Source organism: Heloderma suspectum, chromosome 2 (assembly GCF_057233095.1).
Source record: "Heloderma suspectum isolate Gila_16-S chromosome 2, 16-S_ref, whole genome shotgun sequence".
Lineage (NCBI taxonomy): Eukaryota > Metazoa > Chordata > Lepidosauria > Squamata > Helodermatidae > Heloderma > Heloderma suspectum.
Window position 1 is genome coordinate 376415605 of NC_139459.1, and position 15187 is coordinate 376430791.

At 48.3% G+C, this 15187-nt stretch overlaps 2 protein-coding genes across 2 annotated transcripts in view; both read right to left on the minus strand.

Annotated features, from left to right (window-relative positions):
- Positions 1-15187, minus strand: part of LOC146356234 (uncharacterized) — a 943348-nt gene that overhangs the window by 802290 nt on the left and 125871 nt on the right. The window lies entirely within an intron of this gene.
- Positions 365-14249, minus strand: LOC146356252 (vomeronasal type-2 receptor 26-like). The gene is made up of 3 exons (XM_084831838.1): positions 14045-14249; positions 4492-5022; positions 365-2796 (listed from the first exon to the last, which is right to left on the minus strand). The coding sequence occupies exons 2-3, from the start codon at positions 4698-4700 to the stop codon at positions 2451-2453; spliced, it is 555 nt and encodes a 184-aa protein (XP_084687964.1). The 5' UTR covers positions 4701-5022; positions 14045-14249; the 3' UTR covers positions 365-2450.

The following is a 15187-nucleotide window of genomic DNA, read 5'->3' on the forward strand; positions in this document are numbered from 1 at the left end:
TTTTCTAAAATACCCTAACCCACCCCAAATGCCTGCCTGAACAGCCACGTTTTTAAGGCACGACGGAAGCTCATTAAAGAGGGGGCATGATGGAGTTGCCTAGGGAGGGAGTTCCACAGAGTGGGGTCCACTACAGAAAAGGCCCTCTCCCTCGTCCCCACCAGTCCAGCTGTCCTGGCTGATGGGACAGAGAGAAGGCCATCCGAGGCTGATCTTGTTAAGCGGCCTGTCTGGTGCTGCTGGAGGCGCTCCTTAAGATATAACTGTTATAACTCATATAACTCATATAACCATCCCACCAGCTGTCTTGTCTCCACATTTATTTATTTATTTATTTATTTATTTATTTATTCTTTCATTCATTCATTCATTAGATTTGTATCCCACCTTTCTGCCAAACAATGGCACTCAAGGAAGGGAAGATTATTCACATCTCAGAGGATTCTCTTTGGAACAACTTGTGGAATACAGGTTCTTCTGAAAGTCATTTGGGAATGCAATAGTGGCTATTGCTGATCCTCAGAGGCATCAGGGTCCTCATGAACCTTTCACGATTGTCAGGATCTGGATCAATGATGTAAACCCAAATCCCTGGAGTTCAGAGAGGAATTTTTCCATCTAGAAGGACCCCTCAGACGTGCTGCTCAGAAGAGCTAATCCCCACTTCTCTCTATTTCCCCTTCTTGCTCAACATAACTTCCCTCACTTCTCATTCATTCATTCATTCATTCATTCATTCTCTTTCTACATCACCCCATAGCCAAAGCTCTCTGTGGGGTTCAGAAAAATTAAAAACCATTTACGGCTGCATTTAGGTTAATCTACCAGCTTTACGGCTGCAAATGGTGCCCACCACGCCATTTGTGTCCGGAGACTTAGCACCGTGATATGGCACGGCAATGGCTGCCGGCTGTATCGCCAGCGATGTTGAGCAGGCAGCCGGCTCTGCAGGATCGACGCAGAGAGGGATCCGACCCAGACAGATTCTGGGGGGAGGCGGAGGTGAGTGCTCCATTCCGCCACGGGCCCCAATGGGGTCCGTGGCGGAATTCTCCCCCATCCCTACTCCAAACACATCAGGCTTCGAGGATTCCCTTTGCTCTTGTAAGCCTCTTCATCCACAAACCCCTGCTTTCGCTCTACCCCCCCACCTTCCAAAATGCTCTCACACTTCCATATGCAATTTGTTTCTCCCCCATTCGTATCATCCCAGGCCGAAACACCTTTCCTCCATCCTCCCTTCCCCCTTTTCTTCCCCTTTCCAGTAATCAGCAGCACACAGAGAGACAGGCTAGAAAGGCACTTGTGACCATGAAGTTTAGGCTGGGATTTGCCTCCTCACCCACAGGCTAGTTTCCATTTCAATGCTAGCCACTGTCCTTTACCGCTTGCAGTAAAACCCCTCTCTTTAAAGTGCCAAACCTCCCTCACCACCTTTTGAATACAAATACACTTATACACACAGAGAGAAAAATTTATGTGTGTCCCAATCCACCTAGCTTTCCTACTGATTATTTTAGTGTGTGTTCTCTTTTACCCTGCTCAGTTTGAATGTCTTTTGGATAAGGACATAAGAACATCAGGAGAGCCATGATGGGTCACGCGATGTTTGGTTTTAATTCATTTTAAATTCTTCTTTAATAAAACAAACAATTACTTTCAAGGACGTAGTCTGATTTCTGAGTCTCTCAGATTGGGGGTATCAGGCCCCCAGAGTTCAACTCCAAAAGATCCCTCATGTATGCGCTTAGTTCACATGTATGGAATAGGCATGTTCACGTAGATTAAAGCATTACCAAGCACTATAAGCAAAAGAAATGCCCCCAAAAGTCCAGCCCCCAAACAAACACTATAAGCATTATACATATTTTCTTTCAGGCTTGGTATAAGTGAAGGGGTTCCTTCACTTATGTCCACCTCCATCTGACAGACAGGAGCATCTGGACGACCCCGAGGCTCTGGCATTCTTCTTTGGGACCCTCTGGTAGACAGGAAGGAGCTGAGTTTTACAGATAAGGACAAACCCATAAATCATCTAGTGAGGAAAGCAGATCTCAACCAGTGTAGTGAGCAAAGGGATCCGTACACTGCTCTTGACCTTGCAATATTGAGTGAAAAGGTCTGAAGGGAGCTTCTACTGGTATTCCCTGGAATGTGAATGGCGTGCCCGCCCGCCCCCCGTGCTGAAATGGGACTCCTGATCGTGATGGACATTGTACACAAATGGGAGTGAAGACTCCTGTCAGACCTTGCTTCTCAAAGCAACAAGGAATAGAACAGGCAGAGTGGGGAGAGGGTGTTGCACATGGGGGCAGCGGGCAGGGCTCTGGGCCCCCCACAAAGGTTGAGACTCAGGCAGAACACCTGAACCGAGCTGAAGTTCTGGTGGAATGTTGCAAGCTGCCTTTCCAAAGATACTTTCCTTCCATCTCAATAACCTTCTTTTATCCTCAATGCTTCATCCTCCGCCCCCATCTCTGGTTCTTTTGCACTCCAGTTCCTACCTGGGGGATTTTGTAGATGCCCGACATGGCAGAAATGTGGCTGGAGATTTCGGAGTCGGCCCCTTCAAAAACAACCAACAGGTTATTCCGCCTTCCACAGCTGTAGTTTGGAATATTGCTTTCTCCACCGGCAAGCAGATCTATCATGGCGTCGGATGTGACTCTCCCATCGAAATAATTCTCATAGAGGTTGTAGCCCAGGGTGACGTTGGGTAAGAGCCCCGGATTCTCGTTAATTGCATGAATGGCCAACAGGAAGGAAAGGATGTGCCAGTATCTCATAGATGACCCCCTGCCAAAGAAAAAAGAAAAAAGCCCTGTTGTCTCACATGTCCTCCTACATTCAGTTGCAATGAAAGGTCACCTGGGGGGTGTTTCCGCACTATCAGCTTCACTATGTTTGCAACATTGCTGCAATGTTTCCCCAATCGCATCATCTCCTTTTCCTGTTTCCACAAGCCGTAAAGACCCGGCTTATTATTACTGCAGCCTGGGGCTCTGTGCTGTTTCCGCTGAGCTCTCATCGAATTGTTGTCTTCATGGCTGGGTGGAGTCTGAGGGGAGTGTGGGTTGGATCCGATTGCCTCATCAGTGTTCCCGCCTCCTCCTCTTGCCGATTCCCCCCTCCCTCACCCCCTTCTGCTCCGCTCCAGTTTCCCGCTCTGGCCAGTCTCCTCCATGCCTTCCGAGCCCTTTTGTTTTTTCCTTTAAGCAAAGTCCTATGTGCAACATCCCCATCCGTAGTGCCCTCCTCCCACAGGCAACCGCTTCACCGGGACACTTCTTCATTAGACCCTGCTTGTTCCCCTCCCCACACAATGGTGTTCTCGCTCTTCCCCCTTATTCTGGCTTCCCAACAACCCTGCAAGGTGGGCTAGAAGAAGAGGTAGTGGCTGGCTGACTTCCCAATTGAAGGCACTCCCAACTGAACGGTTTTCAGATACCATTCAAATCCTAAGTGTCAAGTCTTTCTCCTTCATGGCTGAGAAGGGAGCCTTCCCCATCACCTGGGAGGGGAAAAGCCCATCAAACCGGTGAGCAAAAGGGAGAAGAAGCAGTCAGTGAAGTCAATGGGAGGGGGAGGTTCCAAGGACATGCACTGAAGGGGATGGGAGACCTTAAGACTGCTACTCTAAGTAGACTTACAGTGCACTCCTATGCATGCCTGCTCAGAAGCAAGCCACACAGATTTCAGGGGCACTTACTCCCAGGAAAGGAAAGCTTTACAGCCAATGTGTTTACTCAGAAGTAACAGCCCAGCACACACCCACAGAAAGTGGGACAAAGCGCTAAGGGGGAAATGCACAGGGAGGGAAGGGCGAGGAGAGCCAGTGGGTGACATGCTAGTTGTGCGTCTCTCCATCTCTGCCTCCCTCGCCCCCTCTGCTCTGCTCCAGTCTCCCGCTCTGGCCAGTCTCCTCCCTGCCTTCCGAGCCCTGTTGTTTTTTCCTTTAAAGCAAGTTTTAAAGTGGCATTTCGCTTTTACTTTGCTAACTTGTAAGCCCTATCAAAGAAGGGATAGGGGTAGCTGTTTTTCCTTTCCATTCCAGGATTATTGACACGAGATCAATTTGAAAAAAAGCCATTACCAATGACGTTAGCCATCTGCATTTTGTGCTACATGTTTTGTTTGTGTCCTTACGTTTTGAATTCTGAGTCTATTATGTTATAATGAAATGGCAATTTCCTTGTTTTATATTGAAGCCTATTCCACAAAGAGCTCTTTTCAATGATCACTTGCAGCTGATGTTAGGTGGGGTGGTGGAGAGTCACATGGCTCTTCCAAACATGGGGCGAACTGTTCCTGGTGGGAAGGAGAAGGCAGGATCCTTGCCTGTCTTCCACAAATCATGAAGCACTCCTTGCCGTTGACCAGGATCAGGCATTTCCGATTTGCCTTCTCTCCCCAATATGATTCCCCTCCCCAGCTGTTTGAAATCAGAACCAAGGAGCGAAGCATTAGGTCTACCAACACATCATGACTTACGCCCAAATCCTGGGAGAGGGAGGCTCGGAGAAGGTGACTGGGACAAATGCAGCCGTTCTCGGAGAGAGGACTCCGCTGGCCAGGAAATCTCCTGGTTCATAGTAACTCCGCGCCTGATTTTGATCCCCGGGCAGAGTCAGGGGGCATTTGGCACGCAGCGGCCCACAGGCTGCGTGAGGCAGCAGCAGCAGCAGCAGCAGGGCTATCATCACCGGCGGAAGTCTCCTCCCTGGCTCCTCCCCGCAGCCGCAGGGCTATATGTATATGCAGATGGAGCCCAGCCGAGGCTTCCGATCCAAAGGACGTAATAGCAAGCCTCACTCTGGCAGATGCCCCCCCCCCCTACGGACACACACCCCTGCCCTCAGTCTCAGCGGAGGATCTTGATGGCTGGGAGTCATTCATGCAGCAACCTTGCACCAGCTTTTTCGGTCCCGTTCAAGGCGTTATTCCCTCCTGCTGCTCTCCGTTCTGGTGTTGGTGTCACTGGACTCAAAGGCAATCTTGCAGCAAGGAGCGGGGAACGAACCCCTGAGCATTGGCGAGAAGAGGAAGAAATTACAATGATTTTGATAATTATAAGGGGAAGAAACATCACCTCTGCAACGTCCCGAACTCTGTGTGGCTCCGAGCACAGCTGCCTGGCTGGAAGGAAACATGTTTGTGCCAATTATTAGACAAAGAGAACAACATTCAGACATAGGAAAAGGGACAGTTGAGCTTGGCCTGTTCTTAGCCATGGAAACACTGTTATCTGAGACAGGACCAAGAGACTCTCTTTGGATGTATATGACTGTACACAAAACACAGAATGGTTAGGGGCTCTGTTAACTACAAACCTCCACACTAGTGACTGCGTTCACATGACACACTAAGCCACCGTGGGCTGTCTTCATGGGGGTCTCAGAGTGGCTTAGTGTGTCCTCTGAAACCAGAGCGGTTTTCCAGTCACAGGTAGCTTTGCACAAATAAGCCACCCAGAGAACCCATCGGGTTTTCTGTCCCGGTGGCAGGGTGACTGTTTCATGGATTGTCAGACCAGCTAGAGAGCTGGCCAGCAAGAGCAGGAAAACCTCTGCCGCTCCTCGCAAACTTCCCGTCAGGAAATTCTACTTCATCTCTTTTCAGCCTGCTAAGTAGGGATGGCGGAGAATTTCTCCCCGAAACTTCGGGGGGCCGAGCGCCAACGTGTTCAGCCCCCCGAACAAGTTTCGGGGAGAAATCCTCCGAACACCCCCCGCCCCCCGCACCGCCCCTGGGACGGGACTTACCTTCACCGAATGTCCCTCCCGGTGGCGGGTCCGGCCGGCGGTTCGGCAGGTGTTCGAGCGGGGCGGGAGCGGCAGCCTGTCTTTCGACCGGCTGCCGCCCCCGCCATTGCAATCAAAGAAAAAAAAAAAACGCCCCCTGATAGGCTACGTGACGATTCACGTAGCCTATCACGGCTAGATTTGCAAAGTCAGCCGTGATAGGCTACATCAATCGTCACATAGCCTATCATGGGTGACTTTAAAAAAAAAAAAAAGCGCGTACGGATAATGGCGGCCCCCATAGGGAGCCGCCATTCCCGTTCCTTATTTGGTCGCTGTAGTCTACGTAAATGTTTACGTAGACTACAGCGAAAATAAGGGCAACGCTATTTGTGTTGCCCTTATTTTCACCGTAGTCTACATAAACATTTACGTAGACTACAGCGACTAAATAAGGAACGCGAATGGCGGCTCCCTATGGGGGCCGCTATTAGCGTACGCGCTTTTTTTTTTTTTAAGTCACCCGTGATAGGCTACGTGACGATTGACGTAGCCTATCATGGCTGACTTTGCAGATCTAGCCGTGATAGGCTACGTGAATCGTCACGTAGCCTATCAGGGGGCGTTTTTAAAAAAAAAACAAAAAACTTTCGCGTTCGCGGCCGGGCGAGGCGGGAGGCCTCCTCCCCGGCCTGAATTTCGGCCGGGGTGAGGCGGGAAGCCTCCCCCCCGGCCTGAATTTCGGCCGGGGCGAGGCGGGAAGCCTCCCCCCCATCCTGAACTTCGCGGGGGGAGCAGCGAAGCGCCTCCCCCCCACCGCAAACGTCCTTCGACGACAGGTAAGGGACTTTCGTCCACCCCTACTGCTAAGAACGTAAGAAGAGCCCTGCTGGATCAGAGCAAGGGTCCATCTAGTCCAGCAATCTGTTGACACAGTGGCCAATCAGCTGTTGACCAGGAACCCACAAGCAGGCATGAGCGCAACAGCACCCCCCCCACCCATGTTCCCCAGCAACTGGTGGACATAGGCTCACTGCCTCTGGTACTGGAGGTAGCACAAAGCCATTCTTCCGCTAACATAACAGCAGCTTTATGACATGAACTCTTTATGGTCAACTCATCTTTCCCTTAAAGGAGCAACGGTTGCTTTCGTGTTTCGCCATATGCAGAGATGTCATAATTTGCTCACACTTCAGATATTTCCATCCCCATATTCTTCTCAGTTTCAAGTGTTCCAACATTTTAGCACTGAATGCAATCATGTTTCTCATTTTTTGCAGATAACCAGTCATACTTCTGGTGGACATTGTTCATTTGTTCCATTGCCCAACAGCTGGGCCAGTTTGTACTTACATTCTTCTCTTCAGCACAGGAAGATGTTGGGTGTGATTCCCTATTTTGGGGACCAGGGCAAAATAAAACATATCTTACTTAAAACTGGAATAAAAGGTGCCAGAACTCAGCTCCCACAACGAATACATAGAAGAAAAAGTGCGGAAGTCAGTTCCAGTAGGTTCCGCCAGAAAAAAACACCCTGGATTTACTTGATATCAGTTTAGAAAAAAACTATTTTCATCTGACAGTCAGTTTTTTCTAGCGACTAAGGGAGTGGCCATGGGCAGCCTGGCTGCCCCGAGAACTGCTCATCTTTTCACATCAGCATTAGAAAATTCTGTCAGCCTGGATGCATCCATCAATCCATAGCAGAAATGGGAAACAAACCAAACAAACTTGAACTCTTAACTCAGGAGGGAAATTATGACTTGATAGGTGTAACTGAAACTTGGTGGGATGACTCCCATGACTGGAATACAGTAACTGAAGGATAGAACTTGTTCAAAAAGAACAGAAGGAAAAGAAAGGGAGGTGGGGTTGCACTGTGTGTTAAAAATACATATCTCTGCACAGAAATACAGGAGGATGAGCTTGGCAGCATCTGGGTTAAAATAAATGGAGCAAAGAATAAAAGGAACCTGGCGGACAGAGTCTAGTACCGTCCACCCAATCAAGGAGAAGATGAGGATGAAACTTTTGAAAAGCAAATAGCCAATGTTTCAAGGACGCATGATGTAGTAGTAATGGGGCACTTCAATTTCCCCGATATTTGTTGAGAGACAAATTCTGCAAAACATGGCCCCTCCAAGAAATTCCTGACTTGTGTTGCTCATCCCTTCCTCCTACAGAAAGTGGAGGAAGGAACTAAAGGATCGGCTGTCCTTGACTTGATCCTAACCAACAGAGGTGACTTAATGGATCAAGTAGCAGTTATGGGAACTCTGGGGGAAAGTGACCATGTTATACTTGAGTTCTTGGTTCTAAAGCCAGTGTGGTGTAGTGGCAAGAGTGTTGGATTAGGAGCTGGGAGATCCGGGTTCTAGTCCCCACTCGGCCATGGAAGCTCACTGGGTGACTTTGGGCCAGTCACAGACTCTCAGCCCAACCCACCTCACAGGGTTGTTGTTGTGAGGATAAAATGGAGAGGAGGAGGATAATGTAAGCCGCCTTGGGTTCCTTGCAAGAGGAAAAAAGGCGGGGTATAAATGCAATAAATAAATAAATAAAGGAAGGAAGCAAAAGCCGAGCGTAGCCAAACGCATACCCTGGATTTTAGGAAAGACAATTTTAATAAACTCAGAAGAATGATAAATAAGGTCCCATGGTAAGCGACCCTAATGAGAATGGGAGTCCAAGATGGGTGGGAGTTCTTAAAAAAAGAAATTCTCAAGGCACAATTACAAACAATTCCAACAAGAAAAAAGGCGGCAGCAACAGAAGAAGCCAATGTGGCTTCACAAGAAGCTTAGAGATGATCTGAAAACAAAAAAGGACACACACAGGATGTGGAAGGAAGGCCAAGCTACAAAGGAAGAGTACAGGCAGGTAGCACAGAATTGCAGGGATGGCGTCAGGAAGGCTAAAGGTGAGAACGAGCTCAGGCTAGTGAAGGAGGCTAAAAGCAACAAAAAGGCTTTGTTCAGATATGTGCATAGCAAAAGTCAGAGAAAAGAAATGGTGATTCAACTATTAAATAAGGATGGCAAAATGATAACAGATGACAAGGAAAAGGCAGAAGTGCTCAATTCCTACTTTGGCTCAGTCTTCTCCCAAAAGAGGGTCTATGACCCCCCTGGCAGAGGTGAAGTACAGGCTGAAGGGGCAGGATTGCAGCTTGAGATTGATAGGCATATGGTCACGCAACACCTAATTACTTTAAATGAGTTCACATCTCCAGGGCCAGATGAACTGCATCTTAGAGTAATAAAGGAACTGGAAGAAGAACTCTCAAAAGCACGATCTATTCTCTTTGATAAATCCTGGTGGACGGGTGAAGTGCCAGATGACTGGAGGAGGGCTAATGTTGTCCCTGTCTCCAAAAACTGTAAAAAGGAGGCACCTGGGAACTACAGACCAGTCAGTCTGACATCAATCCCTGGGAAAATTCTGGAGCAGATGATAAAGCAATCCATCTGTAAGCACCTTGGAAACAATGCAGGGATTACTCGAAGCCAACATGGATTTGTCCAGAACAAATCCTGCCAGACGAATCTGATCTCATTTTTGGATCAGGTACCCTCCCTTGTGGACTGTGGGAATGCTGTGGACATTAGATACCTCGACTTCAGCAAAGCTTTGTACAAAGTGCCCCCTGATATTCTGATGGGCAATCTAGCTAAAAATTGGATAGATGAAACAACTCTCAGGTGGAACCACAGTTGGCTCCAGAATCGGACTCAAAGAGTGCTTATCAATGGGATCTTCTCAAACTGGGGAGAGGTAAGGAGCAGGGTACCGCAGGGCTCAGTCCTGGGCCCAGTGCTCTTCAACATTTTTATTAATGACTTGGATGGGGAGGTGCAGGGAAAGCTGATCAGATTTGCAGATGACACAGAATTGGGCGGGATAGCTAATATTTTGCAAGACAGAAACAAAATTCAAAGTGATCTGGATAGACTGGAGCGCTGGGCAGAAAACAACAGAATGAAATTGAATAGGGATAAATGCCAAGTTCTGCACCTCAGAAAAAGAAACCAAATGCACAATTACAAGATGGCTCAACAATACTGCAAGCGAGAAGGATCTTGGAATTGTTGTAGATCACAAACTAAATATGAGAAAACAATGTGATGTGGCTGTAAAAAAGGCAATTTGCGTGTGTAAATCAATGTGCATGGTGGAAACTCAGAGGGAAGGAAATGGGCATGTTTAGCCTTGAGAAGAGATGACTGAGGGTGGATGTGATCGTGCTCTTCAAGTTTTTGAAAGGTTGTCACAGAAAGGAAGGCCAGGATCTCTTCTCCATCATCCCAGAATGCAGGACGTGGGCTCAAGTTACAGGAAACCAGATTCCGGCTGAACATCTGGAAAAACTTCCTGACTGTTAGAGCAATATAACAATGGAACCAATGGCCTAGGGAGGTTGTGGGCTCTCCCACACTGGAGACATTCAAGATGAGGCTGGACAGCCACCTGTCAGGGATGCTCTGATTTGGATTCCTGCATTGAGCAGGGGGCTGGACATGATGGTCTTATAGGCCCCTTCCAACCCTACTCTTCTATGATTCTATGATTCCATGATTCAGGGCTGCCAGATTCTATCCTGGCATTGGGTTTCAATCCCACGCAGCAAGGAGTCTCCCACTACTACTCTATTCCCTTTATGTTTCTAGCTTTCTGATTGTACTGGGATAGCCTGTGCTTTGTCCTCTGTTCACTGGAGGTTAACAACAGAGTCCCACTGGTATAGAAGTGTGTGTTACAAGAAACATTTTTTTTTTTTAAAGTGTTAGGGACCTCCCCCTTGACCTCGCCTGGCAAACTCCTGTTTGTTCTCCCTCTTCACTCACTCTGATCGCTCTGATTAATACCATTTCTATTGGTATAGAAATGAAATAAATAATAATCTGTTTCATCGATATTTTATGGTAAAAAATAATTAAAAAAACACCCTGGGTAAGGAATTGTTCCTCTCTCCTTCCCTGACTGGCTTTAAACCATGATCCTGTGCCTCTCTCCCCTTTTCACATCCTGACCTTTCAGGTGGTGGCACCTCAAGGCCTTCCTTCACTGGTGTCAGGAATGAATCTGAGCATGTGGAGATATCTAGCAGCTCAGATTCAGAATTGGAACAGCCAGAACCAGGGGAGGCTCCCTCCCTAGTGAGCTCACATATGGCAAAACCTTCTTCCCAAGAGCTTGACACACAGATGACTCAGCCTGAAGGCCCCCCCTTTCCTCCTCCATGCGAACCCAAGTTTTGGGGGAGGTGGAGAGTGAAGGGTGTGATTTGAGGGATGCTAGGGTCCATTGCAGACTGAAGTGGGAAAAGTCAGAGACAGAGGTCAGACGCTCCACCAGGTTGCCTACGTGTGAAAGCCTATATAGGAGGGAGCCACTGTAAGGGTGGGGCATCTCTCCGAAGCTAGTCTGGCTGAGACGTTCTTGTTCAAACTGCTGGCAACGTCTCTAAGTTCCACTTCAGCTCCTCTCCTGATATTTGCAATTGTGTGGAGCAGCAGTTTCCATTGTAGTCTAAGAGTTTCCTAGAATTTGCATTTGTAAGGAAGTTGGTCGTTAACTAATAAAATAGTGGGAAAACACTGCAAAAGACCAGCATGCTGAAGGTGATCAGCTTGGCTTCATTGAAGGCCCCAGGCACCTTCCTGGCTAGGAAAGCCGCCATGAAGCAGACGGCAGCCAAGAAGCCCGTGTAGCCCAGGCAACTGTAAAACATGACAACAGTGCCTTCATTACATTGTGGTAGGATCTCACTAGGCTGGGAATGCATGTCAGAGTCAGGGAATGGGGGAGATATCCCCAACCAGATGGTGCAGATGGCAGCTTGAATGCTGCAACAAGAAAATACAAGGGCGTTGGCCAAACTCTTCCCCAGCCATCTCTTCACCCTGTTTCCTGGCTTTGTGGCCAGGAAGGCCAGCACCACAGTCATCGTTTTGACCAACACCGAAGAGACAGCAACTGAGAAGATGAGGCTGAAGGCCGTTTGTTGGAGAAGGCAGGTCGCTTTCCTTGGCCGGCCAATGAAGAGGAAGGACGTCAAGAAGGAAAGCCGGAGGGAGATGAGGAGAATGTAGGAGAGGTCCCGGTTGTTGGCCTTCATGACCGAAGTGTCTAGGTATTTAATGAAGATGGCTAAAACAAATCCCGTAGTTAAGGACAAGAACAGGGCAAAGGAAGCCAGGATGATCCCCAAAGGTTCTCCATAGGACAGGAAGTTTATATTCTTGGGCACACAGTAATCTCTGGCCCCGTTTGGATGCTGATCCTCTGGACACTTGGTACAATGGTCTGCTTCTGAGGAGGAGAAGAGTGGCTTCAGCATTGCTCACATTTCCCTTATATCTCAATAATCTGTGTTTATTTATTTATTTATTTATTTATTTATTTATTTATTTATTTATAAATATCTACAGGGGCCTTTTCTGACTGAAAGGTCCCCAGCGTGGCTACCAGGTAAAACTGTAAGTAAAACATAAAAATACAACCAAAAGAAACAGCAGCAGCAAAAAACCAAACTAAACTGGTATAATATAATCCTCTCCCCACTTAAAACAGATGACAGGGGTCTGGCCTCTTCCTTCTCTTCCGTACCAACTCAAGAAGTCCAGCACATCACTGGCACCTGCCCCATCTCTTGATTGCCTAACAGCCAGTGGCATAGTGGAGGGGAGACATGCAGGGTTGAATCACCAGGACCCATTTTAAAACAGGGATGTAGACCTCACCTGTCAGCCCTCATGCTGCAGCCCTCACTCCCAATGGCTACTTGCCAGGATGGCTGTACATTTCCTCCAATAAGGGAGGCAGTATGTCTCCATGTGCCAGTCGCTGGCAAAGTGAGTGGGAGCATTCTGTTGCACTCAAGTCCTGCTCGTGGGCTTCCCATTGGGGCTTCTTGTTCACTGTGGGAACAAGATGCTGGACGAGTCAGGCCTTGGGTCTTATCCAACAGGCCTCTTCTCATCTGATTATGTCTATGTTCTCACAGTACCTGGGATGGGTGAAGAATGCATTTCCCCCAACAGCAATATATGGTCGTGAATTATGCCTGTTGTAAGACAAAGTATGTTATGTTGGCTTAGTGTGGAATGGATGAACTTGAGCACGCTCCAGGAGAGAGCGGAGGACAGGAAGGCCTGGCGTGCTGTGGTCCATGGGGTCATGAAGAGTCGGACACGACTGAACGACTGAACAACAACCAAGTGTTGAATGGGCTGCTAACTATCAAAAGATAAAACAGCTTTTTCATAAATCAAAAGGGAAAATTGTAATGCATAGTGAAGGAGAAGGGATGTAAATAAAACCTTACATACATGCATACATGGGTTACTCTGCAGTTTTGTAAAAGCTCTGCAGTTTTACAGGAATTTCCCAACTTGTTCTCTGTGGTTTTACCCTGGGGTTTAGACCTGTCTGGGCCATAAACCATCTTGAACAAGCATTTTTCTCTTCATGCTTTCTTTTCCCCAGGTCAAGCTGAACTAATAAACTGCCTGCCAGGAATTGGCCAAGGGCAAGATTGGGTTCAGAATGCAGCCATTTCAGCTAGGCCTCTCTGGTCCGCCTGATACGACTGTCGCCTGAAATATTCTTTTTCACATCGCTTTTTACATTTCTTACTCTGAGACTTTTTCATTGATTGGCCTGCTGAAAGTGAAGAACACCCCTATGATATACACTGTTCCTAGAGAAATCTCATCATCTTGTAAAGTGACAAGAAACCAACTTGTAGGAAGAGAGAATACCCCCCACCCCCCGTTCTATATAAATTGATCAATGTCTTTAGATTTCTATTTCCATATTTTGAAAATATATCTTATATCTTTGATGTATATAATTTGCCTCCCCCACATCCAGAAAAAATATTGTGAACCCCCGTAGCAATGAACTCTCTTTGGGGTTATGGCTATGGGGGGCTGTCAAGAGCATCCACATTTACCACTACACCTATAACAGCTACAGCTGGCTTTGCATAAAGCAACCTTCCCCAACCTGGTGCCTTCCAGGTATGCTGGGCATCATCTTCCACCAGCCCCAGGCAGAATGGCCAATGGTCAGGAATGCTGGGAGTTGTCCAGCACATCTGGAGGTCACCAGGTTGGGGAGGGCTGGAATAAAGCAATGCTCCTTTGTCCTTCGAAAATGGACTATGCCGTGCTAAAGAAGAGAGAAATACAGGAGATAAGAAAGGATCCTCATTTTAAAAACACGGTTACAGTCTTCACAGGAGTGAGATTGTGCCCTCTTCCCCACGGAGCAGCATCCTTTCGTCTGGAGCGACATACCTGCCTGAGCGGAGACGGTCCCTTCTGCACATGGAGCGCAAACGTAGCAGCAAACCAGCTCTCCTTCCGTCACCACCTTGGCGAATCCGGGGCGGCAGCTTTCGGAGCACCTGGAACGAGGCGCCGTCTGATCCTAAAGACAAGCGCATCAAGAGAAAGGGGTTAGGGGGTGTTTTGTCTAGGGAAAGGAATCCTGGGGCACGTCCAGACATGCCGCTTCAGCCCTGCACAATCAGTGCTTTTCCACCATAAGCCACAATCGGAATTGCCGTTGTTGAACTGCCCAGAGAACTTTGGCTATTGGGCTGTATGGGAATGAAATGAAATGACCGATTCGTGGAAGTGTTTCCGACCAGGTACCTGGTTGTGCAGGCAAAACAACAACACAGCAGTCCAACACGTGTCTGCTTGGAAGTAAGCCCTGCTGAATTCAAGGGGACTTGCTCAGGGCTTCCTTCCCAAGGAGCTTTTATACTGCATTTGAGATTGCTCCTTCGTGGACGTTTGCGGGCTCTTTACATGACATGTAAATAACATGTAAATAACATTTACATGTTATTTACAGGTCATGTAAATAACATGTGTTAATATTTACGTAGATTAAGAGGGCAAAAATAAGGAACGCAAATGGCGGCGGTTATAGCCACCGCCATTTGCGTACGCGGTTGTTGTTGTTTTTTAACCCAACCAGCCATGATAGGCTACGTAAAGATTTACGTAGCCTATCACGTCTTTCTTTTTCTTTCTCTTTTTTTTTACCAGGGTGGAAATGGCGGCGGCGGCAGCCGGTCGGAAGACCAGCCGCTGCCGGAGCCGCCGCCAGAGCCACCACCGCCCAGAAAATCCACCCCAGGTGAGTCTTGTCCCGGGGGGGATCTGTGGGGGGGCAGGGGGTGGCAGGCCATTCCGCCATGGAGTTCGGGGGGCCGAATGCACTGGCATTCGGCCTCACCGTGTTCCGTGGCAGAATTCTCTGCCATTCCTAGATGTTAGAGAATTCTGCTACGGATCCCAGGGGGGCCGAATTCCAGTGAATTCGGGCCCCCGGAATCCATGGCAGAACAGAGCCCCCCGCCCCTCCACCCCGCAAAAGCCCCGCGAAATGGAGCCTACCTGGCTGCAGCCCCAGCGGTGGCTTCGGCG